We start from the raw sequence: 19013 nt of genomic DNA, 5'->3' as shown, positions 1-19013 counted from the left end.
TTCATTGATTAGCTGGGCTACTGCTATAAAGAAAATCTTCCCTTCCTCAGCTGTTCAGTTACCCTGAGATACAGTTTGTAGAGGAAAAGGCAGAATAAATGCTTGATTTTTTTAAAATCAGTTCTCAAAGGAGTAAGTTGGTTTCATGAGATACTCCAAAGGCGATTTAAAAGGTTGTGCTTTTTCTTACAGACTCATTTTGAAGCTATGGATTTAAACATTTATTTGTTACCCTAGTGGATGCTCCCATTGTCTCAAAGCGTGCATGCTAAATAAGATTATGTACCACCAGACCTGAGGAAACCACCATATCTGGTAAGTTCCTCAGACTTGCAGTTGGTTCTGGAGTTGCTCAAATATGCAAGCAAAACCCCAAACTCCTCTGATCTAGGAAGTTCTAGACTCTAGGACTGAGGGAGATTTACTTTGCTAGGATATTCCTCTCATGGGTATTAGCTTCAATGGACAAAGGAATGCGATTCTTTCAAGGGTGTTCGCTAATGCTGATTAAGAAAAGCCCAAGTTTGCAGGTTGAGGTATCACCTACTTTGAATCCCAGGACTTCTAACCCTAACAGACAATACTACCCACCAGTTTCCCCTTTAGGGACAGGCAGGAGTTCTAATAAGGAAGAGAACTGGAGAGATGCCCCCTTTGGTCTGTATCTCAGTCATCAAGACTGACAGATGGGAGCCTTAGCCAGGCATTGGCAGATGGCTGTAAAATGAATTCAGTAACATTAGCATTAGCCATACATATACTGTAGAAAACCAAGTACTGTGCTGGGTCTGCATGTTTACTCAAGCACCAAACATAAAGTAGAGCTAAGCCAGCACAAGAGTGGCGAGTCGCCTCCCGGATCAGCTGAGAAAATGCCAGTCTTAATAGATTCAAGGGTGATTTAGTGACACTGGTGTCCCACTGGCTGACAGTTAATCCAGATACCCGAGCTTCCCCTCCCACCTGTATGCACACATCCTAGGTTGAGCCCTCAGTTCAGAGAGACTACCCTTTGCTCAAAATATACAAACATGCTCATGGAAAGAAGTTAAAAGAAAAACTGTACTTACCTCAACTCAGACTCTGAAGAGTTTAAAGGTAAACTGAAAAGCTAATAGATATATGTCAGTACTTACTATATAGCATTTACATAATGGCTACTGGCTAGATCAGTGATTACTAAGTGCTGACCCAAGGAATGCACTGTATCAGAATCACTAGAGGGGAGTGTTTACAAATATAAATTATCAGCCCTCTACTCCCACCCCCCAGATACTGACTCAGTGAAACAGGTGTAGGAATTGGGGGAGGGGAGCTAGGGGGTGCGGCCCAGTTACCTTTATTTTTTTCAAAGTACCCCTCGTGACTCTGATGCCCAAACAGGCTTGAGAACTACTAGGCTAAATCGTCAGATGTTCTCAAATATAGATGCAATTTATGAAGAGTGTCCATTCTACACAATTATTCAGTTTCTGGGTCTTATTTTTTCCCTTGAGTGAACCCAAGGAAGCTAGAGTTTTCAGTAAAACATCATTTCATTAACAATATTAGAACTACTATTGTTTCTACAACTTGAGGCTGATCAAGGTAATTCTGGAAGAGACTGTATCTTATAACATCTCTACAAATGATTAGAAATCTGCTGATTTTTCAGATCATAACCACTGATATAATCTACACTACTGACTTTGAATTTCCAGAGTTAGAAACCTGAGATACCTAAGTTAAAATCTGAAATTAATCAAATTAATGAGGATGCTTTGCTAATAGCTTTACTATTGTATCCAGAAAGTGGCCAGATGTTCAGCTGTCTTCAATTCAACTGCTATTTCTGATTATAATGTGTTCTAAATGGTTTAATAAGATTCAAAAAACTTGACCTAATTGAATCTTTTTCTCTTACTTTTCAATGAATTTCAAAGGTGTAAGTATTTATGACTTTTTAAAGAACTTTGTGAGGCTTGCCATCACCCCCTTTGCTATACCAACGCATTCTGGCAAACGTCCCCCAAACATCCACCAGCCAAGAAACCTTTAAGGGTGATTATGTGTGTGACTTTCTTTTTTTAATTGTATAATTCATTTATACAGAGAAATCATTTGGATGTAACTATTTACAGTCTTTTTCAATTTTCATTTCCACTGGCCAAATATAGTTCACATAATAGTCAACATTTACTTGAGCTGATCACCATTACAAATCTGCCATGACATAGGGCTTTTAGCACCCCCGCCTTAAAGACTACGATCTCATTTGAACAGAAACATTTCATAGTAAAAGATTCACCAGTCTCTTATGAATACATCTGCCAAAACTGATCTCATATGGTCAAATTTTCAACACATTTTCTTTTCAAACCCATTATTTGCAAGTATTGTAAACCAAGGCAAATACAGTTCACTTCCCTCAAGCCTTCTACAACTTACTACACACTCTCAAGTTTAGCTTTTACTATCTTTCATAAATGTCTGACACAACCAGACATTTTTTACTTTAAGACAAAACTACACTCTTTTTCCCTCTTTTTTTTTTTTTTTAATACTTATTACCAGCCAACTTCCTTCCCTCTTGCTTTTCAGACAATATTAACTTTCCATGAAATCCTTAAGGTGGTTTTCTTTCAGTAGTCCAGAATATACTGAGTCATTTCATGTATGTTCTAACCCTGAAATACTACACTTTAAAAACTGCAATTTTCTTAACTGGCTCAAAAACAGTATGGCTTGATTTCACTTGGTAAAGTTAATATGATTTAAAAAAATACACACACACACACACACACACACACACACACACACACACACATTTTTAATCAAGGAAGAAAAACACTTTAAAGACATGCCAATTTGAAAAGGCATCAAAGTAAAAAAATAAAAGCAAATACTAAAAACTACTTTACAATGAAAAAATTAAATAATTGGCAGGTTAAATCAATGAAAAATGAGGAATGTGCAGTGAAAAACAAACTAATAAAAAGCATTCCAGTTGGTAAAATGGAAAACCTATTAAGTTTTGTTTTTCCAAGGAACTTATGTTTCAACATAAATTCTGAAATATTGCAAACATATATTCCAAGTAGATCTTAGATGCTGATGTTAAAATTTCAAATTCTGCATGCAAAGTTTATCAAATAAACACTGGTAAAATCCTTGTATTTGCAAAATTTTAAGCTTTGGCCAATATTATAAACATCACAATTGGTATTAAAAAGTGATGGGGCTTCCCTGGTGGCGCAGTGGTTGAGAGTCTGCCTGCCGATGCAGGGGACACGGGTTCGTGCCCTGGTCCGGGAAGATCCCACATGCCACGGAACGGCTGGGCCCGTGAGCCATGGCCGCTGAGCCTGTGCGTCCGGAGCCTGTGCTCCACAACGGAAGAGGCCACAACAGTGAGAGGCCCGCATAACGCAAAAAAGAAAAAGAAAAAAAAAGTCACGATGAATGCAGAATGAAGAGAAAACCCATTTCATAAGTATTTCATTTGATTAAAAATACCAGACTTACATGTTCTAGATGATCTGAGAAAAAAAAAAACACTGCAGTTTAACAGTAATCTGCATATATATCTTTAGCTGCCATTAAAAAAAATTAAAAAATAAAAAACCACCACCAAAACCCAACCAAAAACACAGAAAATGTGAAGACTGGTATTAAGTAACCCTGCAACGCTCCCATACTCACATTACAAGAAAGAACAACTGTACACAGTTATAAATAAAGTCTCTCCCCCGGTTACCACAGAGTTTCCTTTACACCAGTGTCTCTTTCCGCTTGCCACCGACCTGGGCTTTGTCCCTGGCTTTTCGGAGGCCAGCCTGGGCTCGGGGCGCTTTTGTGCCCTTAGCATTGTCTGCTGTGTGCACCGGGGTGCCACTTTCGGAAGCGTCTCCATCAACTTCCACCTGAGTCACGCTGGATGCCGTGGACGCCCGTCTCTGGGCCCTGGCATTGCTGGCAGGGGGGCAGTTCTCTCCGTACTCCTCGTGGGGCTCCGGCAAGCCCTGCAGCTCAGAGGGGCTGGTAGCCTGTCGGGAAGGGGCCATGGCAGCTCGGATACAATTGAACCACTGCTGCTTGTGGAACACATCATTGGCTTGTAGAGTGTGGGACTGGCCTGGAGAGGGGTCTTGGAAGCGAACTCGAAAGATATTTTTAGCTAGAAAAAGAAAAATTAAAAAATGGAAATCAGACTTCAAAAGTTTATTCTAGATAAAGTGAATATGGGTGCTGGTATTTATACAGCATGCACATGTTAGGCAGATACATTACATAGTGCCTAGATGTTACTTATTAGGTACATGTGCTGGTGTCAGAGCAGCACAGCACCTGCCAACTCAAGGAGTGTAATAGGTATAGGATGATGGAACCCATTTCATTTTTAGTTTTTTGTGTGGGGACAGAATTCTTATAGATTAAAACTGAGTTTATGATTATTGAAACTATTTTAAAGCGTGTATTTTTACCTTTATCTGAATTGCTGAAAGCCCCTCGAAAGGACCCTCCCATCCTCACATCTCCATCCTGCAGGTCTTCCAAGACCAGCTCCTGGATTGGGATTGGCTGCCGGTAAACCTGGTAGGAGTGACGCTCGTTTCGTGTAACAGGCCGAGTCAAAACCAAGATGTCTTGAAACAGGAAAATGTAGAGTTTCTGGAGAAATGAGAAAAAAAAAATGCTTCCTAAATATGGAACTTTGTGACTTTAAGTTGACTGAAATCCATTGTAAAAACAACTCGATTTGATCTTACTAATTTCATCAAATTGATTTACTAAGATCCCCCTTACAAATGACTTCATAACGATGGTGATTTTAAAGTTATGCATGTTCTCCTCGGAGAGCTTTTGTCATCACAGACTATATGCAACTTTTTTATCCGTGTGTAACATTAGATTCAGCAGCAGCTGAGCAAACGCTATGCACCACAAAGACCTGACTGTCGGTGGTAACGTGACTGGAAACACCAGGACTATACACCACAGTCTTCTAACAGGGTGAGAATTTAAAAATGTAAGCTGGTAAAAATGTTAATTGTTCTGTTTTGTCCCACATAAATTTAAGCTTTTATAGAACAATGAGGCCTCATGATAGAAATCAGAGATGAAAGATTAACTCTTTTCCAAAAAAGAACCTCAACTTACAAATTGGGCTTCTGAAAAGCACGTAATGAAATAAAAATACCATCCCATGCTTATACTTAGTTCTAGCAGGTAACTTTGTAATTAAGATTTAAAAAATAAGTTTGCTCTCATTCAATCTGCTACAAAAATTTGTTTAGTAGTGCTAAAAACTACTTCTATTACTATAAACTCTGCAAAAAATTTTTTTGAAGGATATGCTTTTTTATTAAACATCATAAAACTAATAATTTATTTAGAAAGGAACCCCTAGCCAAACAAGTTGATTTATGCTTCAAAACTAAAAAATAAATGATTACTGATTCTCCACCAAGACATTTAACTTATTCGGTAATGACAGAAACCAAATGTTTGCTTTACCAAAGCTGGTAACATAAAATCCAGTTACCTTCTTTCAGTATGTGATGAGTTTATTTTATAAACCTGCTTCATAATCAATGTGGAAAAAAATTAAACAGTGAGAAAAGGGCAGTAACTGCTCACTTCATATGTTAGTGTCCAAATGCACTTACATGTCCATTTTTATTTTTCAGTTCCCCATGGCAAAGCAATACTTTGCTAGCTTCAATTCTAGGGTCCTTCTGCTTTTCATCCAGATACTCCAGCTTGTCAATATAATACTGGCATTCTGATTCACCTTTCTTCAAGTTGATATCAGAGAGAACTCCTTGTATTATCAATATCTAAAAATAATAAAAAAAAATCAATGTAGCATTTTCAGCATATTAGTTTATCCTGTTTCCCTACAGGACTAAAATGTCACATTAAAATGATAAAATGTTAAAGCTTGAAGGGACTCTAGAAATCGGGTAATTCAGCCGTCCCTTCATTTTACAGCCTCAGCCAAATGGGTGATTTGCCCAAAGTCACACAGCTAGCTGATGGAAGAGATCAGATTAGAATCCGGTCTTCTAACTAAAATATAAATATAAAATGTGTTATGTATTACACATCTCTTTATTAGTGCACAGTGCAGTAACATACGAGAACTTAAAACGACTACAGAAAACTTCACTGTGCTGATTCAACATGCAGACAGTGTGAGAGTATCATTGTATATCTTTCTCAGGCAAGCTAATATGTAAACTTGAAAAACGTAAGAATCACTTATTGGACTACTTACAGCTTCCTCCAGAAGCTGAACATCAGAGTGGTCTTTTGGAGTGTGTCTAAGAATTTCTTTCAACAGTAAAGGGTATTTAACGAGGCGGCTTCGAGGAATATCTAGGAAGCTCCAAAGATCTAGTTTTCGACTGAAGGGAGACTCAAGACATCGCTGGAGGAAGTCTTGGACTCTTGGATCCTGTTTCTTTTGATCAAGAAGAGCTTTGGCTGCCAGCTGGTTACTGCAGTAGCCTTTGTAGGCATTCAAGCCTGGCAACTGAAGAGTAATAAGAGAAAACAAAGTATAATGAGTTCCTGTTACAATTTAGTCCATTAGTAAGACTGTGGACACAAAACAGAAAACTTATAGCTATTCTTTTTTTTAATCAAAAGCTTATTATATGATCCTTTGAGGTTTATCACAGTAGTTCAGAATCAGTTTAACATTTGAAAAACCAACATAATTTACCATAGAATACTTATAGCTATTCTTGAAAGTTTTAACAAGCTGTGAAAATTCTCCTGCAGGTGATAATGGGGGTTGGATAGTATTTCGGGCCAATCTGAGAATGCCCTTTTTCAATTTCCCTAATATGGCTAAATCCAAACAAAGACTCATGCCTCCTACTTCCCCAGCCTCAGTTACATGCTGGTCTCCTGTATTCCCAGGACACCTGAGCCCTCCTCTCTCACATTCTTCAACAGCCTTGAAACTGGTTATTTACTGCCTGTTCTCTCACTTGACTATAAATGCAGAGACCATCTTTTATCACTGAATCTCTAGTCACCCCTCCTAGAACAGTGGCTGGCATCTGGCAGGCACTCAAATGTTAACTGAGAGAATAAAACAGATAACTGATGGTATATAATGTGGGAATTCTGTCTAAGGAGGAACATATTCTTAAAACAAATGAAACTGCATCATTCATGAAGTATTTTTTAAACAGAGACTATAACTTCTACAGCTATGTAAATTTGTTCAGTTTTAACGCCTTATTTATCTGATTTTAGAATCCAGTAACTGGATCAAATCAATGTGATATTGATCATAAATGACAAGTCTGGCACATCTGTATAAACCTATCTGAAGGCAACAACTTGCTACATACCCAGTTCACAAGAATGTGACCAATCTGCTCTACTGTTCCGCCAGGCTTGGTTGCTTCTCCTATTCTTGCCAACAAATCTGAAGTGTAAAGAAGCAGAAATGCCAATAGGTTTATTTAAAAAATAATTCAGGGAGGAGCAAGATAGGGGCAGGGGATTAAGAGGTACAAACTACTGTGTATAATATAAATAAGCTACAAGGATATATTGTACAGCACAAGGTATATAGTCAATATTTTATAGTAACTTTAAATGGAGTATAATCTATAAAAAATCTTAATCACTATGCTGTACACCTGAAACTAATATAATATTTAAATTAACTATACTTCAATAAAAATTTAAAAAATATTCAGCACTAAGTTAGAAGTTTAGATTTAAAATTACTTGTTACTGCTGTTCAGAATCCTATGAAAATTAGGTAGCATATCTTACCTTCATGCAGGGGTATATAAGCGTCCAAATCACCAAATATCTGTGTGAGTTCCTCTTCTGACATAATAGACAACTTTAACATGGGGTCATGGTAGGCCTGTCAGAGGGGAGAAATGTGTCACACAAAGAGATCAAGCAAATAAAACATGATGAGAGATCTGTACTTGAATGCAAGCATGACGAACTATGTAAAACTAGTGTGGATTCTATTTTATACATAAAAGAAATTAAAGTATATGTTAAGCCCAAAATAGACTTACTGATATTCATATTTGAAGAGATGCATCTAATAAACCTCATCTAAAAGAAGTATTCACCAGTAGATATTCTCTACTTTTCAACTTCTAAAGGTAAGAAAATCATCCTTTAGAATTTGTGAAATGTAATTTTTAAAAACTATGGCACATGATAGAAAGTTATTTACTGACCTTTCTTGCAAGCTTGAGATCCTCAATTAAATCCTGTTCACCTCGGGACATTTCATATATTGCCTAAAAAAAAATCCAGCAAACATCATAGATCACTCCTCCCTTTGAGAAACAAAAATTACATACAACTGGTATTTACCATTTAACTGACGTTTTGAACGGCGCTTTTTAAAGTGATTCCGTCTGAAAACTAATTCAGAATGGAATCTCAAATTAGCGGATGCCGTAGGTTTCATAATTCTACCCCATCCGAGTTGTTAAACTGGATGACCATCCCCCATCTCAGGTGCTGCTCAGCATGTGTTATGAATGGCATTCAAGTACAAAAATGCAAGTTTATCTTGCCATAGGCATTAGTTTGCTATTCTTCTGGCAAAACATATGTTTAAGAATCAGGGTCGGGGCTTCCCTGGTGGCGCAGTGGTTGAGAGTCCGCCTGCCGATGCAGGGGACACGGGTTCGTGCCCCGGTCCGGGAGGATCCCACATGCCGCAGAGCGGCTGGGCCCGTGAGCCATGGCCGCGGAGCCTGTGCTCCGCAATGGGAGCAGCCACACAGTGAGAGGCCCGCGTACCGCAAAAAAAAAACAAAAAACAAACAGAATCAGGGTCTATTTTTTTTCAGTTTAAGCCAGTACACATGGTCTTGCTACTGAGCATGGCACACCTCCTGACGTTTGATCTCTCTGGAGGTTAAAGACTGCTTCATGTTGACGTCTAACATCTCCGACCACAGGGCACTGCTTCTCCTTTTGGTGGGCGCCGGGACTGTAGATCTGCTGGATAACTTCTGGGCAGAAGCGGGGGATCTGTTGTCACCACGAAGGGTAAATGACTGAAAAGAAAAGAAAGAGGTGAACGAGAAGAAGGTTTGGAGGATACAGGAATTATTACTTTTTTTCTTAAAAAAAAAATAGAAAGACAAATTAAAAGCAAGGTTCTGAGAATTTCTCTATGCATAAAACAATCATTTATCCAAGCTTCTATCTAGCAGTATTCTAAATATTTATCAGTCAAAATTCTCTCTGGGAATAAAAACTATTAAAGATCTTGCTTTGATATAAGATACAAACTAATATAATGAGGTTATATAAATATTGTTCTGGCAACAATATGCCTTACCAGCACATTCCAAAAAAGGAAAGTTATGTTTAAGTATAATAGTAAAAACCTGTTTGTATGACTCAAAGAAAATGCAAATTTTAGGCTTCTATAAAAAGTCCCCTCACTACATTACTTGTCCCTACCTGTATGGTTTGACCAAATCGTCTGACGGCTCCATTTCTTACAGGAGAAATTAAATTTGCCAAGGATGTGACCCGAGCTAGAGGCCGAACTCTTTTATTGCTTGGCTCCTGTGAAAACAAAAACAAGTTATACTAAATGTGTGTTTAGGTGTAATGATTTCAAACAAGTTTGGACAAAGTTAAGCCCTCTCAAAAACCAGATATTTGTACAGTATAAAACGCAGAAACATGGAACTCTGAAAATGAATGTTGTTTTTCATTGTTGAAATACAAAGAACACTAAAGAATAACAGTAATTTATTAAATAATAAATGGTATAAGAAAGGCCAGTCAAATATCTGAACATCACTCTGAGAACATAACATACTATCATTAAACAGAAAAAAACCCAAAATTAAAACAAACAATTAGATTCTAAAAACCTTTAGAAGCTTTTAGCTTAATATAGAGAGTAACTTTTAAAAAACACCTCCTTATTTAGAAAAATTTCAAACATACACAAAAGGGGAGAACAGCATAATGGACCTCATGTACTTAATCACTCAGCTTCAGCAGTTTTTAGTATAACAATTTGTTTCATCTCTGCCTCTACTGAAATATTTTAAAGCAAATGCCAGACATTCTATCATTTTACTCCTGAATACTTCAGTTAGAGAATAGCTTTTAAATGAACACATCTGACATTGGAATGGGTCAGCTAGCTCTAAAGGCAGTGAGGTAGGTCCCTGTTGTGGAGGTATTCTAGCACAGTTAGGACAGTGGTTAAGAGGACACTCCGCCTCTGGAATCAGACTGACTGGGCCCAAATCCTGGTTTGGACACTTGATAGGAAACATCCTCGGTCCCAGTTTTCTCATCTGTAAAATGGGGTTAATATTAGAACTTCTCTTATAAAGGTGTCATGAAGATTAAGGTATGTTTAAAGGGCTCAGAACAGTTCTTGGAGCATACTAAGTTTTACCCATTACTAACATTCTTTCTTAGGAATATTTCCACTTACTATGTAAATGTTGGTATTTATAAATAATTAGATCCTCTTTCATACATTTAATTAACTTCAAGGAAAAATATATACAAATTCAGAGGACATATTATTTTACATGTATTGTTTTTAAAATAATAATAGTATAGCAAACATCATTTATCATTCAAAGACCTCAAAATTTTACAAATTTTTTTATTACTCTAATTTTACCGCTAGGAAAATGGAGGCATACCATTAGGTGACTCACACAGCTATTGAGATAAAGAAGGCCAGATCACAGAACAGGCCTATCCTTTATGATGTCTATGGAGCATAATTATTTGTTTATATTTGGTGCCTTTGACAATTGTGGCATACTTGACAAAATAATTTTAATGAGACTTCAGAAGGATATACGATAAAAAATTATATAAAAATTACCACTTAAAAATGACAGATAAAAAAGTTTTTTTCCTAAGAATTATTTGATGTGACCAATCAAAGAATTGATCGGTCATAAAGAAGAGATGAGGAAAGTGAGTAAAAATAATTCCCTAAGAATAATTCAAAAGTAAAGTGGCAGAAAGGGTTAAAATCCTCTGGAAAGAAACTTAAATGATTTGAATATTCAAAGAAGCAGTTAGACTTATTAAAGCTCCTAAAGGTATATACACATATGAGGAGGGAATGTGACCCACTAAGGTAAGAAGACTTTGTGGACAACCAACAGAGTTCAGGCCCCTGAGTCCTTAAGAGGTGGTGCTGTAGACCAACCCTCCCCCGCCAAAATAATTAACTCCAAAGTAAAACTATGACTATAAAGCCACTAATGTGCCAATGTTAAATGAACCGAAAAAGAAGGCTCCAGGATATGTAGTAAAATGACACTGTGTGGCCAAGGCCATGTGTGGATGCCTTTACCAGACCCATCTGTGCGAGACTGAAGCGACACATGCATGGGCAGAAGGCGGCAGAAGGCATTCCTTTCTCTTGAGTAAAGACAGGACAAAGACGCTTCTGTTTGAATGGGGATATAATTACCTCACAAAGTAAGATATGCCAACGCCAACTAGAAACAAAGCAGTTGTCAGAAAGTTCTGTTCCATAGTTTGGAAAGAGGTTAATTCCTCTTCCTTGTTTAGATCATAACCCATTTGACTTCCTAGTAAATCATAAAATATTTAATTTCAATTTAAAAGTGTTTGGAAAGGTGCTCTTCCCAGTGAATTTGAAAGGAAACGTTAGTTTAGCTGGAAGGAAAAGAATATTTGATATCTAATTTAATACATAAAATCAAAAAATTCTTATCTTTGGATCAGTACAACTATTAATTTCCTGGTAATTTAAAACTGTGATATTTAAAATAAAAACTACAGAATTTAGATTTAGATAATTAAGTGTAAACATATCTAAAGCACCTTTCTGAAACTAAAACTCTGAAATGTGGATTTTGTCTCTTTAGTGTGTCAGGATATAATGCTAATAAGCAGTATTTTGTTATTAAATATGTTCCACAGTCCTTTAGAAACCCACCTATAATCTCACTTCTTCACAAAGAGATGTTAGTCTCAGGGCTGTATCTAATCTAAACCGTCTGGTAAGAGCGCCTGGCTAGCTCAGTCAGTACAGCATGATACTCTTAAATCTCTCTGTACCAAAGTAGTGCTGAATCAGGAAGTACATGGGGGAGGGGATGGGGTGGGAGGACACCTTGTACTTTTCACACAGGCTTTTAAGATCCAAAAGTAACTTTCCTGCCTTACTAAAAGTTCATATGTGATGAATGTTTGGCAGACACAACACAAACTTTTAGCATATATATTTACTTCAAAAGTATGAAGAATTTTAATGAATAAAATAACTCAAAAAGTGTGACTGAAATGTAAAGGCATAATACTGAATATGGCTCACGAATTTCAGGATAAATACATTATTTGAAAAAAATCATACAGACAGCTTTTGTGGAAAAGTGTTATGAACTACGCATTCACAGGTCACCTATAGGGTAGGGACAAAAAATTGTCTCTTTATTGATTAGAATTTGGTTCATGTGAGCTACAACCAAAAGCAGTTTTTCTTTAGAGGTCTAGACGAGCCACTTTATTTTGGTTTGGTGTTTTGAGAGCTGGGATTCCGCCCACCTCTGCCCCTTTGCAGACACAATGCAGGTACAGGGTCTGGAGGTAAAGAAGGAAGAGAGGAGTAGGACTCTACCTATCTTACCATCACCCAGAATAAGGCTTTCATAATGGTTTTGCTGCCGTGGTTGTTTATTTTTGTTTTGGAGCATTGTTAACAGCATTATGGTAAATACAAGAAGCTTAAAGAACGAGTACAGATACTGAAACTACACACCCTCCTCAAAAGACAATCTGAAAACTTACGGGAATAGATAAAGAACACCAACAAGTTGTACATACTCAAGGAACTTTTTCTACTGTAGGCAACCTTTCACCAGGGCTAGAGTTCACTTTACGAACTGTAATATTCATTTATGTTGTTTACTTAGGTTACCTTTTAACCACACTATCTAGTTTAGCCAGGCAATCACATGCGTTGTTATAGGGAATCTGACTTGAGACGAGTTTTTAATCAATCTATTTATTTTACTAATCCAGTTGTAGTCAGATTTTATGCCTTAAAATATTTTCTGGATATCTATAAACAGAAAATTGTTAACATCAATTTCAAATCTTTTACTGGAATGTACCTTGCACATAAAAGCAACAACATGGAAAAATTCTGTTGTGAACCCGGTTTTTTTGTAAAACGTTTTTTTTCTCCTAATGATGTCACATAAGAGAATATATTCCAGGAGGGTCTCTTCTAGAGTCAACCAAATCAAGACACACAAAAAAACATGTGTCTGGGTTTACTCATTTGGGTTACTAGATAAATAATTTTCTCCTCTACCTGGCAAGAACTTTAAGAAGAATGAAAAGAAAAAGTTATTTATAAAAAGATAAAGATGAGTTATCTCACAGGATGTCTTCCCTTTCCTCTTAGTAATAGAAATAGTCAAATTTAGTTATTTATTTAAGGCTGTGTTGCTAAAAACCTGACAACATTCCTGGTGTTTTTAATCTTTGGAATAAAGGTATGCCAGAACATGGCTGGTGTCTGATACCAAACAAAAAGACTAGTTCAAAAGACTAGTTCAGTTTTAGTATTTACACTGATGACCACTTTTGAGAAAACAGAAACATATAAACAAAAGCCAAAACCAAACAAATAGAAAAACAAAGCCAAATCACACCAAATAAAAGCATACCTTTGAAAGACGGCAGCTATTCTAACTACCAAAAGGTGTGCGTATGTATGATACACAGCTATACTGAGATATACAACACATTGCACATATTTAAAATGTATAATTAGATAATTTTGATATATGTATACAGCCACAAAACCATCACCCCAATGAAGATAAGAAATATAATATAGTATAACCATGGAGTGTATATATATTGTGGTGTGCTATATAAATAGAATGCCCACAATTAAGGCAACTATCAAAATTAAATAAAATGGCATAAAAATCACTTATTTTGATAAATGTTCATAAAGACTTTAAAAAAGTACGACTTACGTAATTAAAGCAAGGAGGGCAGAAGCACCTAAATAACGGTTTGTTGGCTGAAATATTTTAACACATTTTGCTTTCTTAAGAACAAAAGTCACACACAATGAACTTATTAGACGTGGAAAGAAAAATGAACACTAGGTCAGATGGCATTTTGTTCACTAGCACTAACTTGCAAGGAAGGGATTCTTATTTTCCTACTCCACAAAGCAGTTCTTAAGACTTACTAGGTAATATAAATAAATGCAGGTCAAAACTCCCCCAAAACCAAAAAACCCCAACCAAACAGAAAACTGTATTAAGCATCAGAAATGTGACCAATTTAACCAAACTGAACAGCATATACATTTAAAATGTTTTTCTTTTGTATAAAAGTTTGTGTACACTCAAGCTACACTATGCATAAATAGTTCCTAAACACATTTCAAACCTGCATGTAAATCAAAGTCATACGTTTTAATACTCAGTGAGATCAAAAGTTAAGTTTAACAATATACTGTTAATAAACTGTTAAACATCGTTCAAGTTCCGTGGAGTTAGAAACCTTCCTTTGGCTTTTCAAGTCTCACCTCCTGCTCTCTGAAAGACTGGTTGTTCACATCGAGGACTCGTATAGTCCTTTTAATAGGTAGGAGACCTCCGACCTCATCGTGCGCCACCATGCTTTCCGAGTACCTCACGCCCCCAGCCCAAGTCCTCCCGGAGTCGGCAGCCTGCAGGGAAGTTCCCGGCTCGGCCCGGCTCGGCTCAGCTCGGCTGGGCGCTCAGCTGCCCCGCGCAGCCATCACCCAGCGTCTCCGGCGTAGCGGCTTCTGCGGGCGCTCGAGACGCCAGCAGCACTCCAGGCTCTGTGGGCGGGGCCGGCTGGGCCGGGTCTAGTGGGCGGGCACCCGAGGGACACGTGACAGCCCTTAACTGACAGCGGGGCACACCTAGGCCTCTCCGCTTTCTCTGCCAGAGAAAGCTCTTTATCAAGAGGTTTGGAATTTCTATAGTGAGACCAGAGGGGAAAAGGAAACTGGGTTACTGTAAGGCTTTTCCTGATTTAAAAAGCATTCCCAAAGACAAATGAATTGCGTATCTAGGTTACCTTTCTTAGTACTTAGCTGCACACAGGGATACTTTTTCTATAAAACCCTATTTCCTAGAAAATAATTTAGAACGGACAACTTGACAACTTTAAGAAAATTGTAATTCAGAGTTAAAAAATGTATATACTAAAGAAAAGCCTAATTATCCAGGAGCCTTGCTTTTATATTACGTAAGTGCAATTTCTAGTCCAAAGCCTTGCATCTATGAAGCAACCCTACTTCTGTTGGTTTGGTAGGCCTGCAACAAAGCAGAGTTTCTTCTTTAACAGTAAGTACTGTATTCTATTTCGAAAAGTAGGATTTCCTCTTAACCATATGCTACTATGAATGATATGATGCTGATAATTTGCAAAAACATTTCTATTAGGATTTATTAGGGTCAGAGAAATCTGAGAAATCTATGTAAAAGGCACTATTCTAGATGCTATGGGTGATAGAAAAAAATAGGTTTCATATACGCTCCTAAAGCGCTAACAGACCATTGTGTAAAGCTAGGCCACACGAAGAGATAAGTAATGCAAGACAGCTTTTGACAAGTCCAAAATAAGCTGTACAGCTAGCAAGGAGTTCAGGAGAAGAAACCAATTCTGGCAGATGAGATGAGGGTGGCAAAGACACTAGGGAAGAGGCTGTAACATGTTGTTTCAGTACCTTGAAGGTCATGTTATTTTTTTCAAAGGTCTGAGCAAGGGAAAAGTGCAAGGCTTTCCCAAAGGAGCATGAAAAGCAAACTCACAGCCTGACGTCTCAGGCTGTGGGTAAAGACAGACGAGCAGAGGGCTTTACTGAGCACATGAGAGAGATAATGAGAGGTATGTTGTAAGGTGGTGTTTAAGATGGCTTGAAAGATGGCTGGAACCATAATGCAAAAATCACAGTCAGGGATCAAGAACTTTGCCTAAGGTAGGACCAGTGGGAAAGGAAAAGGATATATGCAAGAAGTCAAAGATGCCAACAACTGTAAAGTTAGGAAGGGTAACTGTTAATGCAAATAAAGAAATACAGAGGAATAAGCTTTGAAAGAAAATTCTGGGTTTCATTTTAGATATACTGAGTCTTGGGTGGTGGAAAAACATGCAAATAAAACTATTGAGCTAGAACCTGGAAATGTTGGACAAGGACTTGAAGAGGTCAGAGGGTGGATTTAGACTGGGGAGTCGGAGACACAGGGATCAGAGTTGAAGCTCTGAAGTGAATGAGATGCCTGGGGGAGAAAATCTGGACAAAAAGAAAAGAGGCCCAAGGATCTAACTTTGGAGAGATGCCAAGGGAAGAAAAGGTGTTAGTTACGACAAAAAGATTAAGATGGGTAAGAAAAGATTCATGGATTTAGTGATTACAAGTTTAATGAAGACCTCAAGTGTGCTAGTTCAGCAGAAGACAAAAGAGAAACCACAAAGGTTTGAAGAGTGAATAGAGCAGAGTAATAGTGGACATAGACTATAATGACAAATAATCTATAAAAAACAATTTACTAAGGTTCGCAGGACAGTGTTACTTCTTGCAGGAAGAAAGAATGCTGCCCTTACATAAACATCAATGTGTTTTGCATTTGGGATGATGTTTTTAATTTGTCTTTCTGCTTTTAGACTTTTGAAAAAAGTAATGGTGATTGGTTATATTTCGTCAACTATTCTTTATTACCAGGTCACACCTGGGCAACATGCGTGATGCAGTTGGCCTTGAGAGGCTGTTTGTGGTAGGTAGTTCCACAGCATTAAAGTGGAAGCACCTTAGAGATCATGGAATCCAGTTCCGTAATTTTACAGGTAAGAACGCTGATCCGCTTAAGCCCTCAGAGTTAATAAGAACCCAGTAGTCTGGTTCAGTTAGTTTCATCAGTTAAAAGATGGTTGCAAGTAAGGCCAATACTTTATGGCTACTTAGTTTCATAAGGGAATAAAGGACTTATGCAGAGTGGGAGTGAGGAAAGAAGTTGCTAGGGCATTCTCATCGTCTCTTACCTGATGTCTTTCTCCAAACTATGTTTTTCTATTTAGTTCTGATAGAGGTAAGACCACGGTAACGAGGGGAAAGGATATCTTTCATTTCTCTCCTTCAGTAAGGATCCGAAGGGTAAAGGTAGAAGTCTTAAATGCAGAAATAGCCTGCAAAAACCAAGTAGGGTCTAATAGGGAATAGTCCCAGTAGAAAAATCCCAGCTCACCAAACCTAAAATCTTAGTTTCATTTTGGATGTTCAGGTTTGTGGTCTAAATATAATTCAGACAACTGTAGACAGCATCTATAAGAGCAACAATGGACAAGGAATGTTCAGTTAGCACTCTGAGCCATGAGCCTAAGAGAATCTTGACTCTAACAATGCTCTATAAAATACAAGGGCTGAAAAGGTCCTTTGTGATCATTAATTCATCCTCCTCAGTTTTCTTAGGAGGAAACTGGATAGTGAGGAAAAAGAAAAAGGAAATGTGAGTCCTTACTCTGTGCCAGGAGCTTTATGCATATTATCTTATTCAACCAACTTTATGAAGTATGTATTATTACCTTCATTTTACAGATGGAGGAAACTCAGAAAGTTTAAGAAACTTGTCCCAAGTTGCATGGGTCATCAGTGGCTGAACAGGTTTGAATCTGGTCTGCTCAACTGTGGCTGCAACGTCTCTTCCCCGTGAGACAATCCGTGTACCACCTTCAGCACCGGTCTGTACAGCTCAGTGCTCAGGCACTGCTAGTTGTCATTCTACGAGTTAGGAGCAGAGCTGGGTTTAAAACCCAATCTCCTAGTCCCAGGCTAGTTTTGCTAAATAACTGCCAACATTTTATAGAGAAGGAAAGCATAAAACCACAGTAGAGAGATTACTTGTATTATAGGCAGGTAAATAAAAAGATAGTAACAAAATAGTTCCAGCTGCTTAAGTTTTAGAAGAGATCCTATTTCAATCAATGGTTTACTTTACTGATCATGTTATTAATAGCAATTATTTATATGACTTTCTACAATTGAAACACAGATTGGTTGAGTGTCTTTTCTTTGTGTAGAAAATCTAGAGTTTATAAACTTAAAAACATAACTGTGTTATCTAAAAATAATAATGCAGCTTTGTTTAAGAAATCAAGTTTTTGATAAAATTACTGTTTTCCAAAAACCAGGTTTAGTTATAGCCTCTGTTCTTCTGTTTGTATGGAGCCTTCAATGCTTCCTTTCCTAAAATTTGAATAAGGTAAAGAGAGAGATGTTTCCTTCTCTACAGAAAAAGGACTATTACCCTACTTACCGTTTTTCTCCTTTTAATGTGAAATTAGAATTCTGGAATTTAGAAATAAATTAAAGCTGAAGAATAATCATTACTTTTTTTGGTACAGATATTTGTTTTTATTTACTTTTGTCTGGAACAATAACAAGCAATTGGAACTTAGGCTAGGAAAGCCTTATTATGGGTAAAGAAAAAACAAAACTCTAAGCTCTCTGCTGCCCTCTACAAGGGATATTGTGAAATGCAATTGCCAACCTACTTTTTTCCACTTTATGTTTGTAAGGGCTTATATTGATAGTAAAATTTTTATCTTTAGCCCTATGTAGCTCTCATGTTTTATATTGATAAATTAAACATATATTTTAAAATTGTACAAGTGTATAAAAAGATTCCACAGTTCACAAGAAATATTTTAAGGACTTTTTCTAAATATAAAAAAACGATGTTCCATTTTAAAACTCTCGAGTTCAAGATTACAAATAACTACTATGTATCTCACTAAAAATAGGTTAGTTAAAAACAGAATTTCAAATCTTACTAAAAAAGGAAACACTGATTGAAATATTAACAAGATGGAACTTCTGAGGAATCAGAGTTCTAAAATATCTAGTAATAAGTTTAAAAACAACACTAAAACAGGCAGTTACATTTGGATGAGATGAGTATGAAAGAAGTTAGTAATGAAGTTGTACGTGGATTTGAGTT

General features: G+C 37.2%; 1 protein-coding gene across 5 annotated transcripts in view; it reads right to left on the bottom strand.

Annotated features, from left to right (window-relative positions):
• Positions 1-2044: 2044 nt before the first annotated feature.
• The window catches only part of NET1 (neuroepithelial cell transforming 1), a 53322-nt gene continuing 36353 nt past the window's right edge, over positions 2045-19013 (bottom strand). For 4 of the 5 annotated variants that reach the window (XM_019933195.3, XM_019933196.3, XM_073801507.1 and 1 more), the window contains 9 exons: positions 9457-9564; positions 8877-9044; positions 8211-8273; positions 7783-7879; positions 7350-7426; positions 6260-6517; positions 5649-5819; positions 4464-4650; positions 2045-4156 (listed from right to left, as the gene is read on the bottom strand). In XM_019933195.3, coding sequence (XP_019788754.1) covers positions 3750-4156; positions 4464-4650; positions 5649-5819; positions 6260-6517; positions 7350-7426; positions 7783-7879; positions 8211-8273; positions 8877-9044; positions 9457-9564 — 1536 coding nt within the window. In that variant the 3' untranslated portion in view covers positions 2045-3749. Of the gene's footprint in view, positions 4157-4463; positions 4651-5648; positions 5820-6259; positions 6518-7349; positions 7427-7782; positions 7880-8210; positions 8274-8876; positions 9045-9456; positions 9565-14572; positions 14832-19013 lie in introns of those variants that run through there. The other variant, XM_019933197.3, reaches the window with a different exon arrangement.

This window comes from Tursiops truncatus, chromosome 2, assembly GCF_011762595.2.
Source record: "Tursiops truncatus isolate mTurTru1 chromosome 2, mTurTru1.mat.Y, whole genome shotgun sequence".
Lineage (NCBI taxonomy): Eukaryota > Metazoa > Chordata > Mammalia > Artiodactyla > Delphinidae > Tursiops > Tursiops truncatus.
This window is presented reverse-complemented; position numbering and strand designations above follow the sequence as displayed.